The sequence below is a fragment of the Thermomyces dupontii genome (genome assembly GCF_041956625.1).
Source record: "Thermomyces dupontii strain NRRL 2155 unplaced genomic scaffold VTN31scaffold_2, whole genome shotgun sequence".
Lineage (NCBI taxonomy): Eukaryota > Fungi > Ascomycota > Eurotiomycetes > Eurotiales > Trichocomaceae > Thermomyces > Thermomyces dupontii.
In genome coordinates this window covers 1885338-1909978 of record NW_027192308.1, presented here as the reverse complement: position 1 = coordinate 1909978, position 24641 = coordinate 1885338, and the positions used below count along the sequence as shown (strand labels likewise).

At 51.5% G+C, this 24641-nt stretch overlaps 12 protein-coding genes across 12 annotated transcripts; 5 read left to right on the top strand and 7 right to left on the bottom strand.

The window, feature by feature from the left end:
- Positions 1–42: 42 nt before the first annotated feature.
- On the bottom strand, positions 43–894 carry VTN31DRAFT_3090 (uncharacterized protein; the record flags this gene model as incomplete). The annotated part of the gene is made up of 1 exon (XM_069403331.1): positions 43–894. One exon carries the CDS (start codon positions 892–894, stop codon positions 43–45), a length of 852 nt encoding a protein of 283 aa, XP_069262523.1.
- A 178-nt stretch (positions 895–1072) lies between these two features.
- On the bottom strand, positions 1073–1549 carry VTN31DRAFT_3089 (uncharacterized protein; the record flags this gene model as incomplete). The annotated part of the gene is made up of 4 exons (XM_069403329.1): positions 1073–1093; positions 1143–1152; positions 1288–1436; positions 1508–1549. 4 exons carry the CDS (start codon positions 1547–1549, stop codon positions 1073–1075), a joined length of 222 nt encoding a protein of 73 aa, XP_069262522.1.
- Positions 1550–2237: 688 nt separating this feature from the next.
- On the top strand, positions 2238–2726 carry VTN31DRAFT_3088 (uncharacterized protein; the record flags this gene model as incomplete). The annotated part of the gene is made up of 1 exon (XM_069403328.1): positions 2238–2726. One exon carries the CDS (start codon positions 2238–2240, stop codon positions 2724–2726), a length of 489 nt encoding a protein of 162 aa, XP_069262521.1.
- Positions 2727–3419: 693 nt separating this feature from the next.
- VTN31DRAFT_3087 (uncharacterized protein) lies at positions 3420–4419 on the top strand (the record flags this gene model as incomplete). Its single annotated transcript, XM_069403327.1, has 3 exons — positions 3420–3508; positions 3594–4131; positions 4186–4419. 3 exons carry the CDS (start codon positions 3420–3422, stop codon positions 4417–4419), a joined length of 861 nt encoding a protein of 286 aa, XP_069262520.1.
- Positions 4420–5578: 1159 nt separating this feature from the next.
- VTN31DRAFT_3086 (uncharacterized protein) lies at positions 5579–6072 on the top strand (the record flags this gene model as incomplete). Its single annotated transcript, XM_069403326.1, has 3 exons — positions 5579–5743; positions 5808–5885; positions 5956–6072. The coding sequence occupies 3 exons, from the start codon at positions 5579–5581 to the stop codon at positions 6070–6072; spliced, it is 360 nt and encodes a 119-aa protein (XP_069262519.1).
- Positions 6073–6234: 162 nt separating this feature from the next.
- Positions 6235–8221, bottom strand: VTN31DRAFT_3085 (uncharacterized protein; the record flags this gene model as incomplete). Its single annotated transcript, XM_069403325.1, has 4 exons — positions 6235–7044; positions 7105–7501; positions 7546–7658; positions 7709–8221. 4 exons carry the CDS (start codon positions 8219–8221, stop codon positions 6235–6237), a joined length of 1833 nt encoding a protein of 610 aa, XP_069262518.1.
- A 390-nt stretch (positions 8222–8611) lies between these two features.
- On the top strand, positions 8612–11968 carry VTN31DRAFT_3084 (uncharacterized protein; the record flags this gene model as incomplete). The annotated part of the gene is made up of 8 exons (XM_069403324.1): positions 8612–9112; positions 9172–9294; positions 9347–9428; positions 9491–9673; positions 9729–9902; positions 9960–9984; positions 10037–10603; positions 10666–11968. The coding sequence occupies 8 exons, from the start codon at positions 8612–8614 to the stop codon at positions 11966–11968; spliced, it is 2958 nt and encodes a 985-aa protein (XP_069262517.1).
- A 153-nt stretch (positions 11969–12121) lies between these two features.
- On the bottom strand, positions 12122–14135 carry VTN31DRAFT_3083 (uncharacterized protein; the record flags this gene model as incomplete). The annotated part of the gene is made up of 3 exons (XM_069403323.1): positions 12122–13104; positions 13157–13294; positions 13343–14135. The coding sequence occupies 3 exons, from the start codon at positions 14133–14135 to the stop codon at positions 12122–12124; spliced, it is 1914 nt and encodes a 637-aa protein (XP_069262516.1).
- A 540-nt stretch (positions 14136–14675) lies between these two features.
- On the top strand, positions 14676–15584 carry VTN31DRAFT_3082 (uncharacterized protein; the record flags this gene model as incomplete). Its single annotated transcript, XM_069403322.1, has 2 exons — positions 14676–14789; positions 14853–15584. 2 exons carry the CDS (start codon positions 14676–14678, stop codon positions 15582–15584), a joined length of 846 nt encoding a protein of 281 aa, XP_069262515.1.
- A 336-nt stretch (positions 15585–15920) lies between these two features.
- VTN31DRAFT_3081 (uncharacterized protein) lies at positions 15921–16593 on the bottom strand (the record flags this gene model as incomplete). The annotated part of the gene is made up of 2 exons (XM_069403321.1): positions 15921–16241; positions 16312–16593. 2 exons carry the CDS (start codon positions 16591–16593, stop codon positions 15921–15923), a joined length of 603 nt encoding a protein of 200 aa, XP_069262514.1.
- A 921-nt stretch (positions 16594–17514) lies between these two features.
- VTN31DRAFT_3080 (uncharacterized protein) lies at positions 17515–21387 on the bottom strand (the record flags this gene model as incomplete). Its single annotated transcript, XM_069403320.1, has 6 exons — positions 17515–17779; positions 17832–18505; positions 18564–18938; positions 18999–21156; positions 21267–21307; positions 21361–21387. 6 exons carry the CDS (start codon positions 21385–21387, stop codon positions 17515–17517), a joined length of 3540 nt encoding a protein of 1179 aa, XP_069262513.1.
- Positions 21388–22198: 811 nt separating this feature from the next.
- VTN31DRAFT_3079 (uncharacterized protein) lies at positions 22199–24414 on the bottom strand (the record flags this gene model as incomplete). The annotated part of the gene is made up of 8 exons (XM_069403318.1): positions 22199–22291; positions 22350–22704; positions 22758–23047; positions 23099–23163; positions 23225–23733; positions 23809–23950; positions 24012–24119; positions 24402–24414. 8 exons carry the CDS (start codon positions 24412–24414, stop codon positions 22199–22201), a joined length of 1575 nt encoding a protein of 524 aa, XP_069262512.1.
- Between the last annotated feature and the right edge of the window lie 227 nt (positions 24415–24641).

Here is a 24641-nt window from a genome sequence, read left to right as displayed (position 1 = left end):
CCTATACGTACGCTCTATAGCTAGGTTCAAAAAAATGCTACGTCACAATGTTTCCTCGACTTCCTTGACAACCTTTCTAACACCCTCGATCTCATGCGCGAATCTACCCAAGAACATCCCGTCCACAGCCTTCCCAAGCCCACCGGGACCCCATAACCCCGGACCAGCACTGCCCCCATAGAGCACACGCACCGGGCCCGGTCGGTTCCCAATAACAGCCCGAATGCCCGTCACCACGGCCGAGACATGCTCCACGCTCGCTGGCTTCGGCTTCCCAATCGCCCAGACGGGTTCGTACGCGAAAATGACGGGGGCCATCTCCGGCAGGGCCTTCAGCACCGCGCGGACCTGAACCTCGCATTCCCTGACCGCCGCTTCGACTGCGGCGCAGGTCTCCGGGCCGGGAGTGTTCACTTCCCCGATGCAGACCAGCGGGATCAGACCGTGGGCGGAAACCGCCGCGGCTTTCTTGGCTGTGATTTCGTCCGTCTCTCCGAATATGGATCGGCGCTCGGCGTGACCCAGCTCCACGATCGACGCGCCGATCTCCTTGAGCGCCAGCGGCGATACTTCGCCGGTGTACGGACCGAGGGATTCCCAGAATGAATCCTGCGCACCGAGCAGGAACGGGGGTGGCAAATGATCTGCTTTTTCTTGGTTGGTGCTTGACTCCCACTCCCGGATGATTTGGGCGGAAGGGTAGACGGTCAGGAAATCGGGGATCAGGGCCAGGAGCAATTTCTCCCGGTTCTGCGGCCGGACGATCTCATTCTTGGGGTCAAGTAACCCGCGGAGATATTCCAGGGTGCGAGAGGGGGTAAAGTACATCTTCAACGAGATAAAGAGGATCTTTCGAGGGAGAACGGGATAGGTGACGGAGTCGGAGGACGCCATTTTGAAATCGCGCGTCTTGTGGCAGCAATCTACCAGCGTACTCTCGCTCAAGAGTCAGACTGGAAAGCAAGATTGGGTGACGGCTGTTTCGGTCGTGTTTGCTAGGCAGAATGTTACTGTGACCGTAAAGCTAGAGCGAAGGTCTCCCGCGGGTGAGGCGAAAACGTCACCCAAGCGATTATGTATCGAGCACCTGAAGCTATCAAAAAATCAGCGAGACCGACTGGAGAAGGAATCAGACAACCTACGAGTTGGAGACTAGTGAAATCGCATAATTCGAGTGGAGGGGTTACCGCGGTTCCCGTGACGGAAACCAACTTTCCTCGTAGGATGCGTCGAGGGATGGATCTAGATAGAGGGCTACCTACGAGATCTAGTACTTCATTCGAATACTTCTTCGTCCGTCTCTGTCCTTCGACGATGAACTCGCTCTGATGCGATGGAGTGCCGTTCTTGGACAAGTCTGGAAGCCCCGTCGGCCGATCGGCGTCATCCCCGGAAACGTACCCTAACCCTGATAAGGAAGTTACGCTAGCAGTCACCTGACCGAGTCAGGAATCCAGTTATCCAGTCTTGCCCCTCTTCGGCAATAAGCCGAGGTCCGACAGCTGACTAAATCAATTTGTCCAATCAAACGGGAGGTGGCGACGACCATCGGAGTTGGACCGAAGGCACGAAAGCAGCAGACCGTCGGAAACACCTCATTCGGTATTCCGTTTCGGCCCGAGAAACAATCGGTTTGTCGGAGCCATTCAGTTGCCATGGTTCATGCACTTGTCACTTCTTCCCTGACAGTGAGCGGAATGCGAGCGCAATGCACCTTGGTTCGATTGCACATGCGGTTTGCCATTCATTCTTCATCGTTGATCCAAATTGACTCCTACAAAAGACTGCGTCTTCACTCTTCAATTTAACCGGGGGAGTGGGGAGGACAACCTTTTACGCTGCGGAGCCTCCATGGATTCAATGATCTCATCGCGGGGCAGCCGACCTTCCGCCACATCGCATTAAGCGTATGCGACTGATCTGGATGAAGTGGTTAATTGGCTCTTGATCAATGCTTAGCAAGCAAACCTGCTCTACTCAAACCCTTGTAAAACATGCCGAGCTATGGTTTATGGTTTGGCCTATCCACCGATCGGTGGTTCCGGGCGGGCGCCCGGTGCGGGTAGATTGGAGACGGGGATCGACTGCAGTACAGTAATTTCAAGGATGATATAAAAAGGACTCCTTGCTCTTCTGTTTGCCTGGTATCACTCATTTTCTGCATATTATCTCGTACATACGTCCCCATCGATTGCTGTACATATCGCATTTCCATTGATCGATACCCTTTGCCCAACATGTCTGCCGATCTCAAGCCTCTCCGCATCGTCATGGCCGGCGATGACGCCGGTTTCCAGTACAAGAAGGAGATCAAGGCTGTGCTGGAGAAAAGCCCTCTGGTTGAGTCTGTCGTGGACGTCGGCGTGAACGACACATCGGACAAGACGGCCTATCCTCACCCGGCCGTGGCAGGAGCCAAGATGATCGCAGAGGGCAAAGCCGACCGTGGCCTGTTCATCTGCGGAACTGGCCTCGGGGTGGCCATCGCGGCCAACAAGGTTCCCGGCATCCGCGCCGTCACCGCCCATGACCCTTTCTCCGTCGAGCGTTCCGTCCTGAGCAACGACGCCCAGGTGCTCTGCATGGGCCAGCGCGTGGTTGGCATCGAGCTGGCCAAGAAACTCGCCCTTGACTGGCTGACCTACCGCTTCGATCCCAAGAGCGCCTCCGCGGCCAAGGTCCAGGCCATCACCGATTACGAGAAGCAGTTCAATAGCAGCGCTTAAAACGATTCAAATCGATCGAAAGATGATTCTCCATGGGGCGCTAGGTTCCGACCGCTTCGAAGAAAGTTCGTCCCTTCGCCACCAGTCATTCCACGGTCGGGTTGCCATGGACCCTGGATGACGGGAAGCAATCATGTGTTTGGACCAAATCGATGATGCATTTGAATTGGAAGCTACGAGGACTTGTCGGATATTTCCTGGGCTTGTTCCTGACATCTCTGTACATAAGTTTGGGCGACAAAAAGTAAGCGGAAAGAATAGAGGAAACTAAGATTGCCCGCTGTCATAATCTACGTAAATGCCGGACATTTGCTGCTTTTTCCATTGCATGAAAATGGTCATCTGGAGATATAAAAAAGTGCCTGGTCGTCGTTACAAATGCATGCATGCTTTAAAGTTTCGGCCAACATCGATACCTTTCCATCCGCTATCTTCCACCCCCAACTTGACAGTAGTTCGGAGAAACTCAGGACACAAAAAGAAACCATTCAGTGCATAACACTCAGACAGGTTCTGGAGGACTTTGTCGTTCCTACAACACTTGGTCACGTGAATCACAATCGCAATTGTTTACTGTGCCTGTTCACGTTCTTACAAATGCGATTTTGACCCTCTACAACGGAGTGGTAGCCGCTTTTTCCACTACAGGAAACGGTCCGGACTGTGCTCTACGTCGCGCGGGTCACATCAGCAATGCCGACCTCATATGAGCTCAAAGAAAAGGGCAACCAGCTCTTCAAAGAGGGCGACTACTCCGGTGCGGAGGAGGCATACTCGGAAGCGTACGTGAAATCACCCGCGGGAAAGGAGAATACAAATTGTGGGGGAAATTAGAATAGTACTGACCAGCGACACACAATATTGCAGGATTTCCAAAAATCCGTCCGAACCAAGCTTCTTCACCAACCGGGCTGTCACCCGCCTGAAGCTGGAAAAGTGGGAGGGCGCTGAGCAGGATGCACGAGCCGCCATTAAGCTCATTGGCTCCAAGACCCCTACAAGCTTCAAGAGTAGCGTCTACCTTGGGCAAGCCTTGCTAGAACTCAACCGGCCGCAAGAGGCATACGACGTGGCCATCGAAGCGTACCGTACCAGCTTGGAGACCAATGGAGCACAGGCCGAGAGCTTGTCCCGAATCGTGCTGAAAGCCAAGCAGAAAATCTGGGCTATGAAGGAGACCGCGCGCTTGCGAGAAATGAACAGCACTCTGGCCAGTGTGGAGGGATTGATTGAGGCGGAGCTCGAGCGCGACCTGGAAGAAGCGAAACGACAGCTTGAACGTGGCGAGATCGGCGAGATTGCGTACAACGAGGACGCCCGAGCCCTGCGGGAGGAGGCCCAGAAGAAAATCCAATATGTGCGCGAGGCCTTCAAGGCTGCGACGAACGGCGAGGTCGCTGAGAGAGTATGTTGGCCTTCCCCTGCCCCAGCCGGAGAACGTTGTTCTGACTTGTCCCAGGTCATTCCCGACTACGTCGTCGACAACATCACCTTCGAGATTATGCATGACCCCGTTGTTACTTTGTCCGGGCATAGCTTTGACCGGGTCGCCATCACGAAGCACATTGAGCAGTCGGGCGTAGATCCCATCACGCGCGTACCCATGTCCGTCAAAGACCTGCGACCCAACTATGCGCTCAAGCAGGTCTGCGAAGAGTTCCTGAACAAGAACGGATGGGCGGCCGATTGGTGATTCTTTCTCTCGAGTGCTTTTTGTTACTCGTGAATCTCGCAGTGCGTCTGGTGATACCTGCAGGAACCTCTCTTTGATTTTCCATTTATTTTTGATCATGTAATTTCTCTGCACTGATTCGATGGCGGTGGCGTTTTGGGGTCGCTTTTGGGACTTGTTCATGGGAGCATGTGACACGCATCGTCAATCGGGTACAGGTACGGAGTACCTACCAAGTAGATAGCACTGAATCAGCTGAATTGATGGTCTTGTCAAGGAATTTACTTTGCATTCACATGGATCAGGATTCATCTGAACTTTTGAAGGTCCCTACATAATAAATCATCTGAATATCTTCAGATGCATGAAATTACGTCACTCGCGTTTCGATCATCTGAGATCTTCGGAATGCAGACACATTCCCACAACCAACGATGGACCATGTGCGTATTATGATCCTTTCCATTCTTCAATATTGACATTTCAAGTCATCTAGTACTTCAATTATTAAGAATAGGGTATTGCTACAGGAGAGAATATGAACTCGACCGCCGTTCCGGAAACCGGATGCTGATTTTCCTCATCTGATCAGGGCCTGACGAAAAGTGGATCACCAGACCCCTCATCCTCCCCCCAACGCACCCCCCTCATTCGCTGACTGAAAACTGGCCAAGCATGTGATGGATTTTCGAACACCCCTCTAGACTCCTAGGTTAAGTGCACACAGCTCAACAATCCTGGCTCAGTGCCCTAATTAGCACCCAGATACCACGTATACGTACTAGATTAGTCATGGAGCTGCCAGATGGGAACCCCGCCATGAAGGGCCCCCAACTACATAAGCCTCCAGGCTATCGCAATCGAAGCTGAGCAGGAATCTGTTGATCTTCAATTCTTCAGTGTTGGCTTCAATATCTGTCAACTTGCTCGGTAACAGCATATAGTAAGTTATACTTGTGAATAGCATTGTCGTTTGTCCACAGTGTTCCCTGTGCCCACACCTCAGATTGGTCTGATTTGTGGAAGACGTTGCAAAACCCTCAACACTGGGTCTCTCTTCCACTTCGCATTGCCTCAGCCTTCGCCCGTGTTCTTTCGCTCTTAAACTCTTGCTGCGGGGACTTCAGTTGACTGATATCAGCTTCAATTGACAGCTACTCCAAACATTACATCCTGAACCATGCCGAAAGACGAGCAGTCTGTGTTTGACCAGAACTTGGAGGCTGCCACGAAAGCTTCCGGTGACGCGGAACTCGCCCGGAAGTTCGCCGAAGCCGCAGAGTTTATGACCTCGTTGAAGACTAGGAAACCGCCGGTTGAACTCACCAGAGATGAGCTGCTCGAGGTGCGAACAACAGAGAGTTTGATTGAGAGAACATCAACCCTGAGACTGACGGAATGCCCCTCAGCTCTATGCCCACTTCAAGGAGAGCCTTCAGAACCCTCCTATCAAGCAGGCAAAACAACCTGGTATGCTTGATTTTGAGGTATGCCCACGTTCGCGAATGTGTTTGCTTTTTCGAAAGAGACGTTGTTGACCAGCGTTTCCCTCAACAGGGCAAGGCCAAGTTAGCGGCCTGGAAGAAGGTCGCCGAAACCGGTATCACTCCTGCCGAAGCCCAGAAGAAGTATATCAAGCTGGTCGAGAATATCAAACAGAAGTATGGTCTGTAAGAGAACCAGGGGCGGGAAAATGGCGCTGCCAATCGAAATGGGCGTTATATATGTATACCATCTAAGATTGAATGACGATCAACATGTCTAGAAAGACTTTTCGCTCATATCTGCGTAAGTTGAGAAACATAGGATCGTCCTTAGACCAGCAGCTTGGCATCATCACTCCCAAGTTTGCCCAAGCCAGTCAGGCTCGGAGTGGTGAACAGTGTTGCACCATGGTACATCATGTGCCCTGTAACGTGTCAGCGGAAGGTCGTATGGCATTCGTAGCCCAACAACTGTTGACGGGATTGATTCCCGGTCATCCAGTTCACTATCGGTGTCGACAGAGGGTCGACTGGGCAAGTCTGTTTTAAAACAAGGCCGCATCACGACCGACTGGCAATTTTCTGAGGACCGTTCCACATGGGCGTCATCCGGACTATTAAATGTACCTGCTATAAGACTGGGCCAGACAAGAACACCGATTTCCCAGCTGCAGATCCTGACTTCTCCGTTTGCATTTGCTGCGGAGCCCCAGGCTTGGGTTGACAGATTCGCGGACGTCACCATGGCCCAATCAATTTGATCCATAGTGGAGTCGTCAGAGAAGCGAATGTATGTCTTGATATGAGGTGCTGCGCGTCGCCGCCCTGCCTCGCGCTTGGGCACAGCTGTCGGGTGAGCCGTGGTTCCCTTTTCGACATCCAGTTCCTCAAAATCGTCATGTTGATCGCCGGCCCATTGACAAAGGTAGGGACGCAAATATTGAAGTTGCTTCTGCTGGGCCGGAGTCTGCAATTTCATATGGATCGAGCCACCTGAACCGTAACCATTCAATGAACGACGGATCTCGTCCGGAGTCGGGAAGATGATTGAGAACTGAGGCCCCTCTGGCTTGGTCGGAGATGGCGGATTTGGACACAGAGAATGGAACAGGACATCTTTTAGCCATTTGTCCGTTTGGCCTAAAGATGCTATTGACGAAACCTGAAGAGAATCAGTACTCTGTATTGCGAGACTTAGAGACCAGGTGTTGGAACGCTGTACCTGAATTACGATATGTGGTTTTCTATGGTTGTTAGCAGAGTTTTCAATAGGAATTCGCTTGACTATGTCGCGCAATGCTGGCCAGCCCCATAATGTGCTCTTATTACTATCCAGCCCAGATAGTTTCTGTTTTGACGGAACGCTTGCAATCAATGCAGCTCGGACCGTAGAGAAGTCGTATTTCCGGAGTTGCTGCACAAGGGAGCCGGTTCTTTTCTGGCCATAAAACTCAAGATAGGACAGGAGGTCTCTCTTGAACCTAGCACCTGTCCCAAATGCAGGAAGTTCGTTCGTATGGGGCGTTGTCGATTCCAACGGTAGCAAAGGCGATTGCCAAACAGCTTGGCACATATTTGCCCAATCTCCCGGGATCATATTCGCGGTGTGGATGACAATTCTGCAATCATCAGTATGTATCTTAAACGAACGCCATCAACATACTGCGTCAAATTGTCATGACGGAGAAGCACCATCATCTTTGAATGGTGAGTGCCAAATGGTTCCGGCATGTAAGCTGTGATGGCTTCAACATTCGGATACCGGGCACATGCTTCCTAAAGAAGGTCAGATTGGCATAACATCAAAACGAAATCTGTCGGCTCACGTCAATTCGAATGCGATTTTCGGATTCTTTCTTCCATGACCCATGCACAATTTTAACTTGAACGATGCTTCGGACATCTTCATCGAACTGATTCATCAGAAAATCCACGTCGAACAGGTAATTGAATTGCCAGCATTCTCGAATCATCGGATCACCCAAAATATCCCGCAGCTGGACTGTCTCATTATTGTTTCCAGTCGAGAAGGGAATATCTCGAATATACGTGAGTTTGAATGGAGACGAAATATGTTTCGGGCGACTTCGCGTTGTGGCCGGGTCATGCTTCTTTTCTAAGCCGTGCTGACCGGTTGATACCGAGCTACAACAGACGCTGTTCGGTGGGCTTTGAGGCTGTGTTTGTTGGCTCTTGCTCCTTGCAGGGGGGCTAATTGACCTTTCCAGCGACCTCAAATTAGCCACAGGAGACTCGAACCTGGGAGCTAGCGTTTTAATCGTCCTGTCACCATCTGCCAACACTTCATGATCAACTTTTTGCCTTTTTGAGGGATGCATGGCTGTGAAAGGTTGGGATGATGGCGAATTGACCATGACTGATTTCGACGCTGCATTTCCCTTTCGAACTCCCAGGCGGTTGGGCTGGTCCGGGAGGAATGAGTTCGCCAAGCTCACTGCCGCCCACAACCTAACCTAACCGCTGCTGGCTGCCTCAGGCTACAACGGCCCCCCCGACGAATTCATGTTGATTGGGTATTCATGTTGATTGGGTACTACTACTTCGATCACCAGCCTTGCCCCTGTTGCATTCTGCAGGTAGTCGAGCACGGAAAAAGCACATCCAATGATGCGGACGCCTCAATCCCGCCCTGGTTGCTGATCAAAGCCACATAGTAAAATGGACTGGACCGCAGAATCCAGCATAAAAGGCTGGTCTACCGGCCTCGCATGCGAGGTTTTGGGTATTCCAAGTTGGCAGTTGGCATCATGAACACAGACATCGACATGCGTTCTCTCAAAAGATTCGTACTCAAAGGAAAGAATCGTGCTTCCAATTCTCAGAACAAGTCAGAGGCTGTAAAGCCCGAAAGCGAAAGCCCAAAGGCCGCGCCGTTCAAAGCCACCGAAGTATCAAAGATTGAGTGTATTGTGGCCTGCACTTCAAATGCAGCATTTCAGGAAGCATGGCAACGTCACTGGGAATGTCTTACGGAGAAAGAAAAGGTTGCTTGGGCCAGTATCGAACTCATGTCGCCCACCAAAGTCCACCAGATCTTGGACGACTTGAACAAACAACATGAAGCACACTCCGTCTCCCGAAAGGTTGCGCATCGGAGCCTAAGATTCCTCTACGCTGTGGAGACGTTAATGGCTGGCGCTGTCATCAGCGCCCAGTCGTATCCAGATGTCAGTTCTATTGTAATAGGTGTAATCAGAGTCATATTCAATGTGTGTATGGCCTTTCCGAACGCTTGACCTACCATGACCATACTAACCGACACAACTAGACCGCACTCAAGTACTTTGAATATTATGAGAAGTTGAGTGAGATGCTTGAACGACTTACCGATCGCCTTGAAATCTTGAACCTGTATGTCAGGAATAGCAGTCACGAGCCACTACTGCATAGTGTAAGTTCATCCCTCTTGGATCTTGATGCTTGTACACACACTGAACCTGTAGACTCTTGTTGCAATTTATGGTGACATTCTTGCGTTTTGTCGAGAAGCTCAGCACGCGTTCGTTGACATCGAGAACATGAGAAGTGAGCCTCAAGCCCTCAGGGAGCATCTATGAGAGAGGTTCCAAGCTGACTTGCTACTGAAGAACCGAGCAGCTTACGGGTATTTGCGAAAGTGCAATGGAATCCATTCGAACAGCAATTTAGCGAAATTCTGTCAGACCTGGAACATCATGAGAAGAACTTAGAAATGATTAGTACCGCGGTTACCATGAACTCAACTCTGGACATTAATAAAAACATGGAACGGGAAAGGACAGCAGATGCTGGTAAGAATGAGAGAACCCAAAGCCCTCCGCAGTTGCTAATTTCGAGTTACTTTAGGAGTGCGGCGGACTCAGTTCCTTGAATGGATTTCCCAGGCTGACGCTGATGCATTGCATGATAACATTCGCAGGAAGCGTTATAATAATACAGGCTCCTGGCTTCTGAAGCATGAAACATTTGTGAACTGGCTGTCAGATAACACCCCTACCTTATTGTGGTTATACGGATCAGGTATGTGATTATGTTATGCTGATTATTTGGTTGCATTCATCTAATCGCACGTGGCAGCTGGAATGGGCAAAAGCGTGCTGGCGTAAGTGTGTCTTGCTGCACTGGGCCTTTTCATTGATTGACACGACGAGCAGATCCCTAGTGATAGATCACTTATCAGAAAACCAAGAAGCAATGCAGTCTGCTGTTGCTTACACATACATCCGAGGAGGTGATATGGACATACAGAGTCTTCCAGCCCGGGTGCTGTCGATGCTCATTAAACAAATATGCTCATGCATGGATGCGCTTCCAGCAGAAATATCCAAACTCTACGACAAGTTCAAGCGAAACGCTAGGAAGCCGCATTTGAGTGATTTGGAGAACATGTTTGTCGAATGTGCGAAACACTTCAACAAGGTCTTCGTGGTATTGGACGGTCTTGATGAATGCCACGAGAGATATCGACAGCCTCTCCTGCATCTTCTATGCATCACGGGTCCCCAGTGTCCGAATGTGAAGATCTTCATATCAAGTCGTCGCGAGGAAGATATTGCCAACAGTATCTCTGGCAAGGCACTGAAAGTCATTTTAACTAAGTCTTGCGTGATGTCAGACTTGGAGGAAGTTGTCCGAAATAGAGTATCAAAGGATTTGAAGCATCTGAAGCCGGATCTCCAGCAGCAAGTTGTTGAAACTTTGATCCAAAAGTCGAATGGAATGTAAGTGAGGCGCTTCGTCGATGTGCTTGGTGCCGTGGCGTTTCCTAACGCAGGTAATACAGGTTCCTCTGGGTCGAATATCAATTGCAAGATCTCGCTCGGACCCGGAGCCCAGACGTGAGACGTCAACTAGAGATGTTACCAATGGGCCTCGATGAGACCTATATTCGGATATTTCAGAAAATCTCCAGACTCCCAGAGGCTAGTAGGAGGCTGGCCCAGCGGTGTTTTCTATGGACGATGTACGCCAAGGAGCCCTTGGAGGAACCCATACTTCTTGACGCCGTCTCCATCGATCAGAAGATACGAAAGGATGGGACGCCCGATTACAGTTGTTCTGACATCCAAGCAGTCACATTTGACCTGCTCGTTACGAACTGGATTTACGACTCGGTTTCCGTCAAACATTTCACCGTTCACAACTTCTTCACCAACCCACCGCGCGGAATACCCCCAGAATGCGCAGAATTGATACCAACAGCAGAAGAGGCTCATGCTCAAATGGCGATAATGTGTCTTCAGCATTTGTTAGCAGATGCTCCTTCTGGAAATATTTTCACGGACGCCATAGTCTACTGTGGCCGCCAGTTTGCTGCCCATATCCGACATCTCAAAGAAATCCCAGAGGAATTACTGAATCTACTCGATGAACTATTCTGGAGAAATTCGGAGAAGCTTCCCAAAATACTTGCCTGGAAGTGGCCCGAGGGGACTTTCGATGACTACCCGAATTTCAGCTGCCCTGGCGGCGTGAAGTCTGTTGACATAAACCTATTCCTACGGTGCACCGAGCTCGATCAAGTGCCGTTCATCTGGTCGCGATATTCCAGCTCCGAATCCAGCCCGGAATCCTATCCAGAGGAGTACATTTTTCTTGCTGCCATCGCGGGTATGGAAGATGTTGTCAAGGCCCTTATAGCCCGAGGAGCCAATATCAATCGGGTGACGAAGAATCGACTCACTCCTTTGCACTACGCCTGCATAAAGAACCAAATAGGCGTGATCCGGATATTGCTGGACGCTGGTGCTGACTGGAAATTGGATCAAATCCCCCGTGGAGACTCTGGTGATGAATACCCACCTCCGATTGTCTGTGCAGCCGACTGCCTTGAACCCTCCACAGGGTTGAAATACTTCGTTGAACGTGAGGATTTCAGTATTGCTGCCGTTCTTCGATGCCTCCCTCCAAAGGAGGTGACGCCGATTCATGTCCAGAAATTCATTGACAGTGGGGCGGACATCAATCAGAAGGATGACCACGGAAAGACTGCGCTCGAGGTCGCCAGGGAATTCGGACACAACAAGATAGTCAAGTTCTTGGAAGCACTTGAACGAGGCAGCGATGTCAGCGAGTTCCTATCATGAAGATAGCTACTGCTGCCATCGACTCGATTTGACTGGAAAGCTGGTCGATGCTACAGTTTCTGGATCTGTACAGCCATGTCGTTGATCTGTTTGTATCTAACGCAATTCCCCTTGAAACACAGACAAGAATGGAAAATAAATTGAGAGAAGTTTTCACCACATAAATCGCTGCACTTTTCCCGGTTCTTGGGGCCACTCAAACCCCTTGAACAGAAACACATATCCCGTGACTACATTCACCAGAACAAGCCACAAGGTTTCCATGACCTGTGGTAAATTCGCCAGAAACCTAGTCTTGAAGGCACCCACTTCGTCACCGGCACTACCCTGCCGCAAGACGGTCGGCGCAGGAAAGGTTGGCAGATGGAGACGCCACATGACCCACGGAATGATGAAGTAGCGCAGTTCGACGAGCGGCGCGGTGACGAGACTGAGACTGGTAGCGGCCAGCCAAACGAGGACGAAACTGACGCGCACCTGCTGCGCGGCGTCCTGCTGCCGGCGTCGCTCGATGTGCTCCTGGATTTTGGCGAGAACGTCGGGCGTGATGACCTGGGTTTTCTTCGATTGTTGGGTGGCGCTGGCTGCGGTTTCGTTGGGCTGTTTGGTAGTAGCTTGCTTGCGCTGCTGCTTTTTGTCCTTTCTCTTGGATGGTGTCTGAGGTTCTTGCTCAGTCTGCTGGACGCTGGCGCTGATGGATTTGGAATCGACGTCCGCGGGTGAATCCTCGGGGGTCTTCTCCCGGGGTGCAGCGAGTCCGAATGCTGTAATGACAGCCCATGCACACAGGAAATAGATCGGCGTGACGGCGTACTTCACCGCGGGGTGGTAGCGGGTGAGCAGTCGGAAAGCGTAAAAGACGTAGTGACGGTTATCGGCAAGAATAAATGGATGAACAATGGTGTTGAAGTGGATCGCTGCTAGCATCAGTGGAATGATTCCCAGTGCGGTGAGGATCCTTGGTAGCCGATTAGGGTTGTTGAGACCGTAATCGAAGAACTTTGGAAGCCAACCGCTCGGCAGGATGACATTGGCCAGTCCGATGAGGAGCAGCGGCCAGGAGAAGAAGATGAAGCATGGCCAAATGTAGAGCATCTGTGGCAGATGGATGCCAGGAGTGTGGAACTCGTGGTGTCCTACATACAGGTTAGATCTGTTTTGCTAATTTCTCCGTTGATATAGACTCACCCAAGACGACGCCGCCGTTCCATAAAACGAAGAGCCCAAAAGCAGCGAGGATCACCAAATGAGGAAGAATCGACATGGCCACCAGAGGAAGGTGTTTGACGGTGGCACTGGTTAGGGAAGCGGCAGTTTTAAGATAATCTACACCTATAAGCTACGCTCATTGACGATAGATCATTGCGTCCTTACCAAGAAAAGATGCTTCTTGGACAAGTGGATCGTACAACTCGCCCTGGAGCCCCTTGGCCACGATCTCGGCAGCATTGGCAGAAGTGCTTGCTTTGGTATTCTGACGCAGGATTCGAACAGCTTGAAGTCCTCCAAAGAAGACCGATACCCAGAATATATTTGTCTGTCTGACAGCCAAAGAGGCCAATCCAAATGATAGGAAAAGCAGGCTCTGAAGGGAAGTAAGGTCAGCAAAGGCCTCAGCCCACGTCTTGGGAGCTCTAGTTGACTGGGCTCGCTTGAAATCCCAAATGTACGTCTCGACCACCACCAGGAGCGCCAGCGTATCGGTATAATACAGAGCAGAGAAGAAGAACACCAGCGGGAACAAGCAAATGTTCAGCACCGTGTGGCTGATTCTCGCACCGGACGGCCGAGTGTTGCGCTCTCCCCGCAGCAGTTCGAGCAGCATCTGCAGCCTCCATGGCAGAAGAAGCGCCGTGGTGCTGACATTGGTTTCGCGAAGCTCGTTCACACCAACAGTCTCCGGCCAGCCACGAATGAGTCGCAGAACCGTGCAAATCAAGTAGGACCAAATGTACAAGCCCGGCGGCGTGGTGATCTTGGGGTCCCACTGTGTCCAATTGCCATTCCAATACGCCTGCGCCTGGCGGACATGGAACTCTTCGTCCAGGTAAGGCTCGGGAACATGGGTTTTGACCTGGGTTCTCCAGACAGCGAATGTGAGCAGAATGAAGGGTACCAGGTAACGCACGGCAAGCGTTGACCCGGTTTCAATTTGCGGAGGGGGCATTTCGAGTGAGAGCTAGAGAGAGCATCGGATTCCGTGTGATTCCAATGGCACTGGATAAATATTTTCTTCAGGAATTTTTGGCGCTCAAACGAGATTTCGAGCGCGCGTCAAGGTGACTGTCATCGACTTCGGAATCGAAACTCATTACCGCATGCATGCATGGGTGCATGCTGCAGATCTCGTCCCTGATTGGTCAAGAAGCCTAACCTTAACCTACCTGGGTAATTTGCTACGCCTAAGGCGGCAAGGCCGCCATGGTCAATGAATGCAAACATGTCAAACATAGGTTAAGCCGCTTTTGAGTAAACTGTGAAAAACACCACAAAACGATTGATCTATTTGATCACGGCTTCAGACGAATTGCCGTCGCAGATTCGAGGATGGCCGTCACAGAATTGGTATAGGTGGGAGGGCTGTCTTCAGCCAACTACCTCGCGTACGGTGTGTCGTTGCTGTTATGCCCACCGTGTCGGGTTTCGTCGCGCGTTAGCCTCATGACTCGAACGAAGAGAACAGAGAATTCACGACGGCCAAAACACCATGGCGTTCCCTTTGCCTCGGGGCCTGACGCCCTCGGAGATTGAATTCCTGGCGGAAATGGAGATGGTTACCGTGGTCCCTCGACAGCGATTGGAGGGACTGGAGCTACTGGGAGTGAGTGAGCATCTGGAGATCAGACGAACTAGGTCGATCTGACAAAGAGGTCCAATATCGTAGGGTCCAACAGACAAGCTCGTACCACCGCAACGCGCTTCACTGCCTCTATGGCTAGCCCTTCTACTCAAACGCCAGCGGCGCGTCAACATCGTGCCGCCGTATTGGCTCCAACCTGAATCTCTACAGCTCATCCTGCAATTTGAAACCGAAACGCGCGAGTATGCAGATGCATTCTCCCCACCACCGCGATTACCAGGCCAGCGACGAAGTGGCCGGCGCGAGTATTCCCCCTCATCATCACCACCACTGCAACCCTCGAGGACAGGGCCCCTGTATACGCTTGACGGACAGAGATACTACCCCACTCCGCCGTTCCTCCCGCAGAACACAGCCCTCACACATTCCGACGCGTCAATGCCGAACAGGGAAGTCGCGCTCCCCTATCACTGGCTGGAAGTAGGGCATATGCTGCTGGACGCTGCGAGCGATGACCTTCCCGAGCCGGATCAGGTGCGTCGGCTCCTGAAGGATCTGCGTGAAGTCCGGATGGCGAAGATGCGCAAGGGCATCGAGGTGCTTGACACGGCTGCGGCAGCCGGTGGCGGTGTTGCGCTGACGGGAGTAGGAGCGATGGAAATTGGGGAGATGCGTGGGTTCGTGGCGGGCGTTGTGGATGGGTTACGGAAGATTGGTGCGTCGCGCGAGCAGGCACGTCGAGAACAAATGGCCGAAGAGGGTCCTGGTATGGGGTATCAGGGTACCCAAGATGAGGATACCAGCATGGATTTATGATCATACCCAACCCGGTTCACACTGGATCGGCGTCGATTTCCGGCGCACGCCTCTGTTTAGGGGCATGTTCTGTCAATATTGTATATAGAATGAGGCGACGGCTATGCCCTGCTGATACGATAACGAGCTCTTGACGAATTGACCCTGTGAGATATTGCTATGTTCAAGTGGAATTCATTCCAGAGAAGGGTTGAATCCTGATGAGGATTAACTTCTTACAGTACAGGATAACCACTCTTTATCATGGAAGCCGCCAATAGTGATAACCAGGGTCCATCCATAGTTCCCTCGCATTCCACCGTGAGGCACGATAGCTTGAACAGTGCAAAGTGGGATTTATAGCGCTGGGCTGGTCGTATGGCTCGCCGCTTCTCGCTCTTTCTGTTGCAGTCTTCGTCGAGCCGCCAGAATCATGTCATCCCTTCGCTTCTGCAACATGCGTTGTCGCTCGATCTTGTTCTGCGACCAACCGCCACTGGCTGGCTGGGACGACTGTTCTCCGTCCGTTGTTGGTTCCTCGGACAGGCGCGAAGTGAGATTGTACCTCGTAATGAGGTTGGGAGTGGTGATCTTCAACGACGACTGCGATTGCGTTGTGGTCCGCGACGTCTCCGCTGGGGACGCTTGAGGGATCTGAGGCTGGAACGAAGGAGGAGCCTATTTAATCCCCATCGTCAGTAATCAGTTCGGAAAGGAGACGGCAATAGGGGAATAATGAAATACGCACCCTGTCCAGTCCTAGGCCGGACAAAATACGCTCCGTCGTCGCCGTCACGCTGCCCCCGTTCCTATGCAAATCCCACATGATATCCCGCCGGTCGAGTTGCGGGAACATCTGTGAAATTTGTTCGACCTGCGCTGGATCGATCTGACGGCCGCGAGACCGACCTGCAGTGCTCGCTGAGCCGTTCCCATTGTCGCGGTTGAGGAACCAGCGGATCACGAAGAACGACACGACCGCGAGGGTGAGTAGGGAGGGGATATTAAGCGATGGTTCGTCGTCGGGCATTTCCGAGGCGAGATTCTCAGAAGGAATATTAAAACAACCGCCGAGATATTGTGTCTTGAGTGAACGATCCCTGACAATTTCACTGTACGAAATGCGTGCGTTTTTTGAAACTTATACTAAACAAATATCCCTCGTGGTCTGTTTCGATATGGTGGCGGACGATGACACCGTAAATCGATCGGCCCGAGGCACGTTCACTGACAAAACTAATGTCGTCCTGCGCAAATCCTGTTGCTCCGTGCGCGCAGCTGGACTTCTCAGATTTCTTCGCGCAGAGCTCTTCAGTCCGCTGCAATGAGTGAAAGACAGGACAGGCCAACGCGGAAGACGTGGTCATTGTCCAACCCGTTTCGTGCCGAATGTGCCTGGGGCATACCCCGATCGGAAATGGTTAAAGTTACGGAAATTGATGGATCCACTGGGCTGTTACTTACCAATTAAGGTGTAGCTCATTCAACGTGCTAAGCCTCAACAAGAAGTTGAATTACTGGTAAATAGTCCGTATTCATACTGTGTTTGGTAAGGTTTAACATACATAATCATGCTGAGTGCACACCCCTATTCGTGGGCAAGGGCACTTGCACATTGGAGACAAGTTACAGTAAAAGAAGGGCCAATATCTGTCGGATCACAGGGCCGACTGCTCAAGTTAGAGACCGCAAGGCTATATATGGATCTGTCATCAAGATCAGGGGTCGCATAAGCTTCCCTGGTTGCACCTGGGCATCGCCAGGGTCAGGGGATATCTCTCAGTGAGCGGCCTGAACTTTCAGGAGATAAACAATTGGAGCATTTCTCATTACAAGATCCCATCATAGAAACATCCAGACACCCTGTACAAAACAAACACGAGAGAAACCCCGACTCCCTACCAAACCGACCAGATATGGAAAATCCACCAGCTACGCCGACAAAGGAGGATCATTTCAGATCAGCTGGTGTCAACGCTTGCACCGTACTAGTACCATCGCTGAATCTTGTCCGGAAAATCCGGCTGGCGTTTTGGAACATGCCGTCCTTGAGGGATACTACAATGAACTGTGACCCCTTGAACCGCGTCTTGATCAAACGGCCAATGTTCTGGGTATGAGACAAGTCAAGCGCGGCGTCGATTTCATCCAAGATATACATCGGGGCAGGCTTGAACTGCAAAAGGGCCATAATCAAGGAGATGGCGATGAGTGACCTGAAGATCAATCAGACTCTGTCCAACAAGATGTTTCTGGACGGGAGCATACCGTTGACCACCACTTAGCTCGGCAAGACTCTGCTTCCACACCTTGCCCAGCGAAACCTTGACTTCAAGACCCTCTGTGATGTCCTTGCCTTCCGGGGGTTCGAGCTTTGCAAAACTGCCGGGGAGCAGATCTGCAAAGATCTGGCCAAAATCGTTGTTGACTTTGGTCCATGTCTTGACCAACGCCTCCCTTTTATACTCGTTCAAGTTCACAATAGTCTCCTCGATCTTCTTCTTGTCCTTGATGACTGTCCTCATCATTTGCTTCAGAGTGGCTTCTTTCTTTTCGACGCTGTCGATCATGTTCATGACCTTCGGGTTGATCTTCTTCTTCATCCCCTGGAACCGCTCCGTCAGATTCCGCAAAGTGGATCGGCACTCGGCAATGTTTTGGCCATGGAAGTCGTATGGCGTATTCGGCCGGCCAAAATTGTCCTTCTCCTCCTGGATCCATTCATGCTCGCTCTCCATGTTGGCGACCATCTGAGCAGCAGCCTGCTGGTCTTTGTACAGCTTCTCCAGCTGATGACCCAGCTTTTGCATTTCGAGACTCTCCTCCGTGATGCGTGAATTCTTGGAGCGGATTGCCTCCTCGAGATCCCGCAATTCATCATCGAAGCTGGTCAGTTTGGCCCGTTCTTCTTCCAATTGCGCTTGCGCAAGATCGTGAGCATCCTGAAAATTTGTCAGTTACCTACGCCACGATAGTAACGAGAAGCAGAGAGAAGCTCACTTTGATGTCTGCTTGCTCCTTCTTAAGGGCCTCAATTTCTTCCTGTTGGGCCTTCATAGCGGAATCGGCCTCAGCGAGTTGCTCCTCTGCAGCAGAAAGGTCACTGGCGGCCTGCTCAGACTCCACTCGTGACACCTGTAGCTCTTTCTGCAATGTCTTCACAGAAATTGAGTTCTTGCTTAGCCTCTTCTTTAGTGTGTCGAGTGTCGACTGCAGTTCTGCCAGCTTGCTGTCCTTGTTGTTATCAAACTCTTTCATGTCCTTCTCGATTCGTTTGATATCTCGGACGGCTTCCTCATAGCGTCTCTTCGCATCAGCAATGTCTCGCTTGAGACTTTCGACATTCTCCTTCATTTCTTCCACAGCATGAATGATCTTCTGATGTTAGTGAATTATGCAATCAAAACACATATAATCCGCAATAAATAAACTCACCGAAGACGAGGAGTTGCTGTTGATCTGCTCTTGGGTGAGTCTGATTTCGTGGTTTTTCAGATCCAGTTCCTGCTTGAGAGCACGCATATTATCCAACTTCTTCTTCTCTCTGGCCATGGTCTCCTGCAGATTAGCAAGTGCGCGCTCTTTGCGCTTTAGTTCTCGAGTGATCTCGTTCAACTTCTGCAGGATGACAAGCACGCCGCTAGAGTTTGGCGCACTTCCACCAGACAATGTGCCGGATGGATCGTAAACATCGCCATCTAAGGTCACGCTTTTCATTCTCACCGCGGGGTCAAATGTGACTCTCTTCGCGGTCTGCGCATCTTCGGTGATAAGAGTATTGCCAAAGACATACTCCATCGCCGCAGACACCTCATCGTCATATCCGATGAGTGACAGCGCCAGGTCAACTTTACCCGGAGCTATTCTTTGAGCCGTGGCAATCTTCTCCGCAGATGCCCTGAATGCATTGATCTTGTTCAAGGGAATAATCGTGACGCGCTTCCGGAGCTTCCCCTTCTGCAGGAGTTGAGTGCCTGTCTCAGCAGTGTCAACGACAACATTGTAAAGGCGTCCTCCGGCGCAGATTTCAAGTGCCGTTCCAGCTTTAGTCTTGCCTTCATCGAGGGTGAAAAGCTGAGCGACTAAGCCCTTGACTTTAGAGCGATCGAAGCCAGGATATGGATCTGCGTAGGTGAAGTCGAGATTGGCCACCCTGCGATTCAGCGAATCGGCTTTCTCACGGAGCTCGCGGATTTCGCGTTGCAAATTCGCTTGCTCCTGATACATTTGTTCTTCCTTTCCGGGCTCGAAACCTTGCTTAGCCAGCTCCGCCTCCAGCTTCTTCGCTCGAGCTTTGAGACCTTCCAGGTCTTTCAGAAGACCTGAATTCTGCTCCTTGGCCTTCTTCGCTCGGGGTTCCTCTTCCTTAATCCGCTTCTCCAGGTGAGCAATTTTCAGTTTTGCTTGCTCCTGCTCGGTGGTGGCTGCGCTAGCGCGGTTACGGGCATCTTGGAGTTGACCCTGGTAACCGTTTTCCTGGCCTTCCTTGGATGCGACACCAGTTTGGAGCGTCTGAAGCAGCTCTTCCTTCTCTTCAACTTCCGCGGTTTGAGAATCCAGCTCGGCTTTCGCAGCATCGTATCGCTTTTGAAGGTCTTCGTACACATTCCGTTTTTCCCTGACCTGTTGCTCTAGCTCGGACACGGCCTTTTGGATCGACTTCTTCTTCTCCTTCTCTTGAGCCAAGCTGGAATTCTTCAAGTCGAGGACCGTGGCCAGCCGGACTAGTTCGTGAGACTTTGCTTTTACTTCGTCTTCCAAAGCCTGGAACTTGCCGCCCTTGCGCAGCTCCTTGTCTCGCATAGCTTTGACGCGTTTCACGTCTTCTTCAAGATGTCCGATTTCTCCTTTCAACCGGGCTGCATGATCCTCTAGCTCTTGAATTCTGGCTTTCTTCTGCTCATACTCCCTTCCTGCGGTTTTGAGTCGCTCTTTGTTCTTGACGTAGTCATGTGCGACAACCAATCGCGTGAGACGCTCCACATCATTCTGTGTCTGTTGGAAATCCAGGAACGCTCGTTTCTCGCCTCGCAGCTTCTCCAGCTTCGGTTCGATCTCTTCCTTGAGCAGCCCCTCTATCTCACGGACTTTCATTTCCTTCTTTGCCATGGTTTTAGTCGCCTTTTCCTTGCGATCTTCAAACATTCGAGTCCCGGCCGCTTCTTCGATCATCGCGAGGATTTCCTGCGGTTTCATGTTCAGGACCTTTGTAATGCGCCCTTGCATAATCAGAAAGTTTGGATTGTTGATGTTGAGCTGGACACTCTGGAAGAGGTTCTGGACTGTCTGTTGCTGCGCCCGATGCCCATTGATCAAGTACTTGCTTGTTCCTCCGAGGACAATCTGTCGCGTAACGGAGATGCTCGCATATTCCTCAAACCCGATGGGCGACTTGGATTTATCCCGATTATCAAAGACGATAGTGACACTGGCTTTGGTGACACCGGCTTGACCACGTTTGTAGATCAGATCCTGGAGATTCTGCGCGCGGACGGTGCTCATGTTCGTAATCCCGAGGACGAAGCAAATGGCATCGAGAATATTGGACTTCCCGCTGCCATTGAGGCCAGTAATCGAATTGAACGATTCATCCCTACACGTCGCGATCAGCGCATTTGGTTCAAATCGGCAATGCAACGTAGGAAACGCGGGCCATCCTAGACACTCTCAAACAAACGAAGATCGGGCATAAGAGACGCGTACCATCCTGATATCACTGTTCGCACGGCATACGACTTGAAGCCCTGCGAACGAGTCAGCACTTGTGCCGGAGCAGATTCCGATTCTCGGCGCGTACGTCAATAACTATCTCCACAATCCTCATCGTCGCGTCCCGAAGAATATATCACCACGGCAGCGCATCCGATGTCATGAAGATGGCAAGAAAACCATGAAAGCGTGGGCAAATTGATGGTGCTGCGCGGAGGACGTGGATTGTATCGATCGCAAAGATACAATTGATGCGGGCTGTTTTGGAGCCATCATGACAAACGCTGTTTATGGATTGCCTAATCAGGGTTGGTTTCTGTGGGATTACATAATCAACAGTCTTGGCATCCATTTCCAGCACGGCTCACAGGTCACAGCCTCACAATCGGCTTGAGGCCATCGATCAACGCGGTCAAAGTCGAGATCAAGGTGTTGGGGGTCTTTCCCATGGTGTCTTACGAGGACGACACATATTTCAAGGTTCACAGCGTGCTGTAGTTACTACCCTTCAAGGCCAATAGTCTTTTCCTTAACGTAGTAGTATGTACTAGTGGTAGGACCGAAGGTGGACGAGGAGAAACTGACGTCGTCTGCTAGGGACCATCGAAACTCGATACAGTGGAATCGGTCCACCAACTGTCCCTCGAACATCGACACGGAAGACATTGTCTCAAGGCAAGAACTAGGTTGGGCTATGAGACATCTACACCGAGTACTCGTACTTGTATATCTACAAAGGCAGACGTCAAGCAAAACAGGTGAAGTGATCGAGACCGTTGGAGATGCCTCCAAGCCACGTAAATTCTGCATAGGACGTCCCTGTCGGACAAGCAATCCGCGTGTCGATTACTAGTGACAAACATTGCTAGCTTTGCTACGTCAGAGGCCGGTCTCGATGTCCATCGTCAAAGTCATAGGTCGTAACCTCATGAAGCGTGCTGAGGGAAAAGTGTCCGTGTCAGGCCTCGGCTAGGGTCCAGCCGGTTGTCGAGGTCCTCATATCGGAGAACAAACTCTCTCTAGAGATCCCAGTTAGTCTCTGCAAACTTGGAAATCACCAGGGAGAGAATCACGTACTCGAATCTTCTTCCAGCTCGTAGGATCCCACAAAACGTAGACACCACGCTCACTCACACCCCTCTCTACATCGACCGGACCAGCGAATGTCTCGTCCCTTGTCAGCCAGCACCGCTCGATCTTGTGATATCGCCACTTCCGGCTCATCAGCTCCTCGGCTGCCAGCTCTTGCATGACGTCCCGTGGCATGGTATAGAAGATGTAGAAGAGAGTCTCATCGCTGAAGCTCGGGATGCGGGATTGTAGCGGTTGCACGTTGTTGACTTTGTAACATGCCGGAAGGGAGTAATCCTGTTCCAGAGGAACAGCGGCCATGGAAGAGACGAATGGCGAGGAAAAGGAAGGGTGAAGTGGTCTATATACAAAGTTAGTCATGAAACGGGGCGGACACTTTTTATCTGAACATACTCGGGCTGATTGAGGTCGAGACCGAGAGTCATTAGGTCTTGGCCAACAGTGAGACTAGCGACATCAGGACTTTCATTATGAATCATACTGAGCAATCCTGCCAGCCCGAATCTATCTAGCTCGCTCATTTGGGAAAGGGCGCGCTGTTCCCCGCTCTGGGCGGCTCCCGAGGAGTCTGCTGTCTCCCCGGCAGCACCAGTGCTTTGAGCTGTTCGCTGTTGGGCTTGGGCTGCTTCTTGTTCCGAGAATCCTTCTGAACGTGCATGTCTTTGACCGGAGCCGACGGTGTCCTGTGCAAAGCTCAGTACACATGATGTCGCAGATGAATGTCTAGGTAATACCTCTTTGTCTTGTGCAGCGAATCCGTTTGGTCCTTGACTGACCGACGGTCTTGAAGGCGTCATTCCTAGGCACAATGTGAGTTGCGAGAACGTCAACTACTGCACATCGGCCATCACAGAGCATACCACCTGATGTTGCAATACCTGGCGACATGATTCGGGTTGCTTCCTGCCCGTTGATCGATGCTGCCAAAGCATTGCGGGCTTGCGCTTGTCCTGCAAACGTCTGGCCTAGTCCATAATTTCCCACTCCGCCCTGTAACAGTGACGATCTGCTATTTTGTCCCAAATCGGCTTGAGCATTGCGAGTCAAAGGCGGAAAATCTTCGACGTTGCCAGTCTGGGTCTGACCTCCAGCGCCAAGTTGACCGGTGACTCCTTGTCCCGCATTTCGGAACTCATCCAGACGATTCGCATACTGTGCCCCCGTGGAATAAATGTCGTCATGTGCCGGCTGTGATTGCTGGGTGTAGTGTGACTGGGCTTGAGATGCTCTCGATGGAGGCTGACTTGTCGGCGGCTGTTGTCTTTGCACAGGTGTCTGCGTCGCCCGCTGTCCAGCATTCGCCCAGACCGCTTGGGCAGAACTATGCGTTTGGGTTTGCTGTGCTGTACCAGACAGGGAGGGAAATTCACTTCTGGAATATCAGCACACAGTTCGATTTTCCGAAGCGTTGTGTTGGCGCCCGATAGCAACGGGTAGAACATACGAGAGATCCAAGGGAGTCGCTAGCTGTGACCCCCCTACACTCTGGGCGAAGGAGCCCATCTGCCCCAGGTTTCGCTGCTGATGGCCGTGAAGTCCTGGAGCACCGCCCATCGGAAGGTTGAAGTTCCAGTTCGCACCCTGGCCTGTGTTCATCGGACACTGTCAGCTTCGTGCCTCGTGATCTTCCACGCCGAAAAGCTGTACCAATTTTCCCATTGGGGACTCGTGATGAAGCTAGAGTCGCGTTCCGGGCTTGTGCTGGTTGTTGCCCGGGAAATCCGGACATGCCTCGCAAAGGCTGCGGGCCTGGACCTGAGCGGGAACAGTGTATCAGCGAGCAGCTCGCGAAAAGAGACTTGGCATAAACCGTGCGAGAGAGCTATGTATGGCGCACAAAGGTAGTACTAGTGCGGAAACAGAGGGGGCCGATCTTGCGCGGCTGGCCAGACACGGACCGGGGAGGCCGTCACCCGCCCCGGGGTCGACAAGCAGAAAACACAGCAAGCCAAGGAATTCCTAGGAGGGAATGGTTCCTGAGGACAAGGGCAATGCGCGAGGGTGTCGGAGTTGTGGGGGGGAGCAAATAGGACGAACCTGGCCGATGCATGGTGGCAAGCTCGCTCCAACGTCGCGTGACAGCAAGGACGAGGAACCGAAGACAATCGCGAATCAGACGGCGGAAGGAGGAGTATCAGTTGGCGAGACGAAAGGCAATAATCGACAATAATGCGGGCAGAGCAGGTCTTACAAGAGTTGATTTCCTGCTTCGAAGGTGGAGAGCGACCATTGCCGAAGAGAGTTAGACCAGAAGATCAAGCGCGCGCTTAGTCTGAG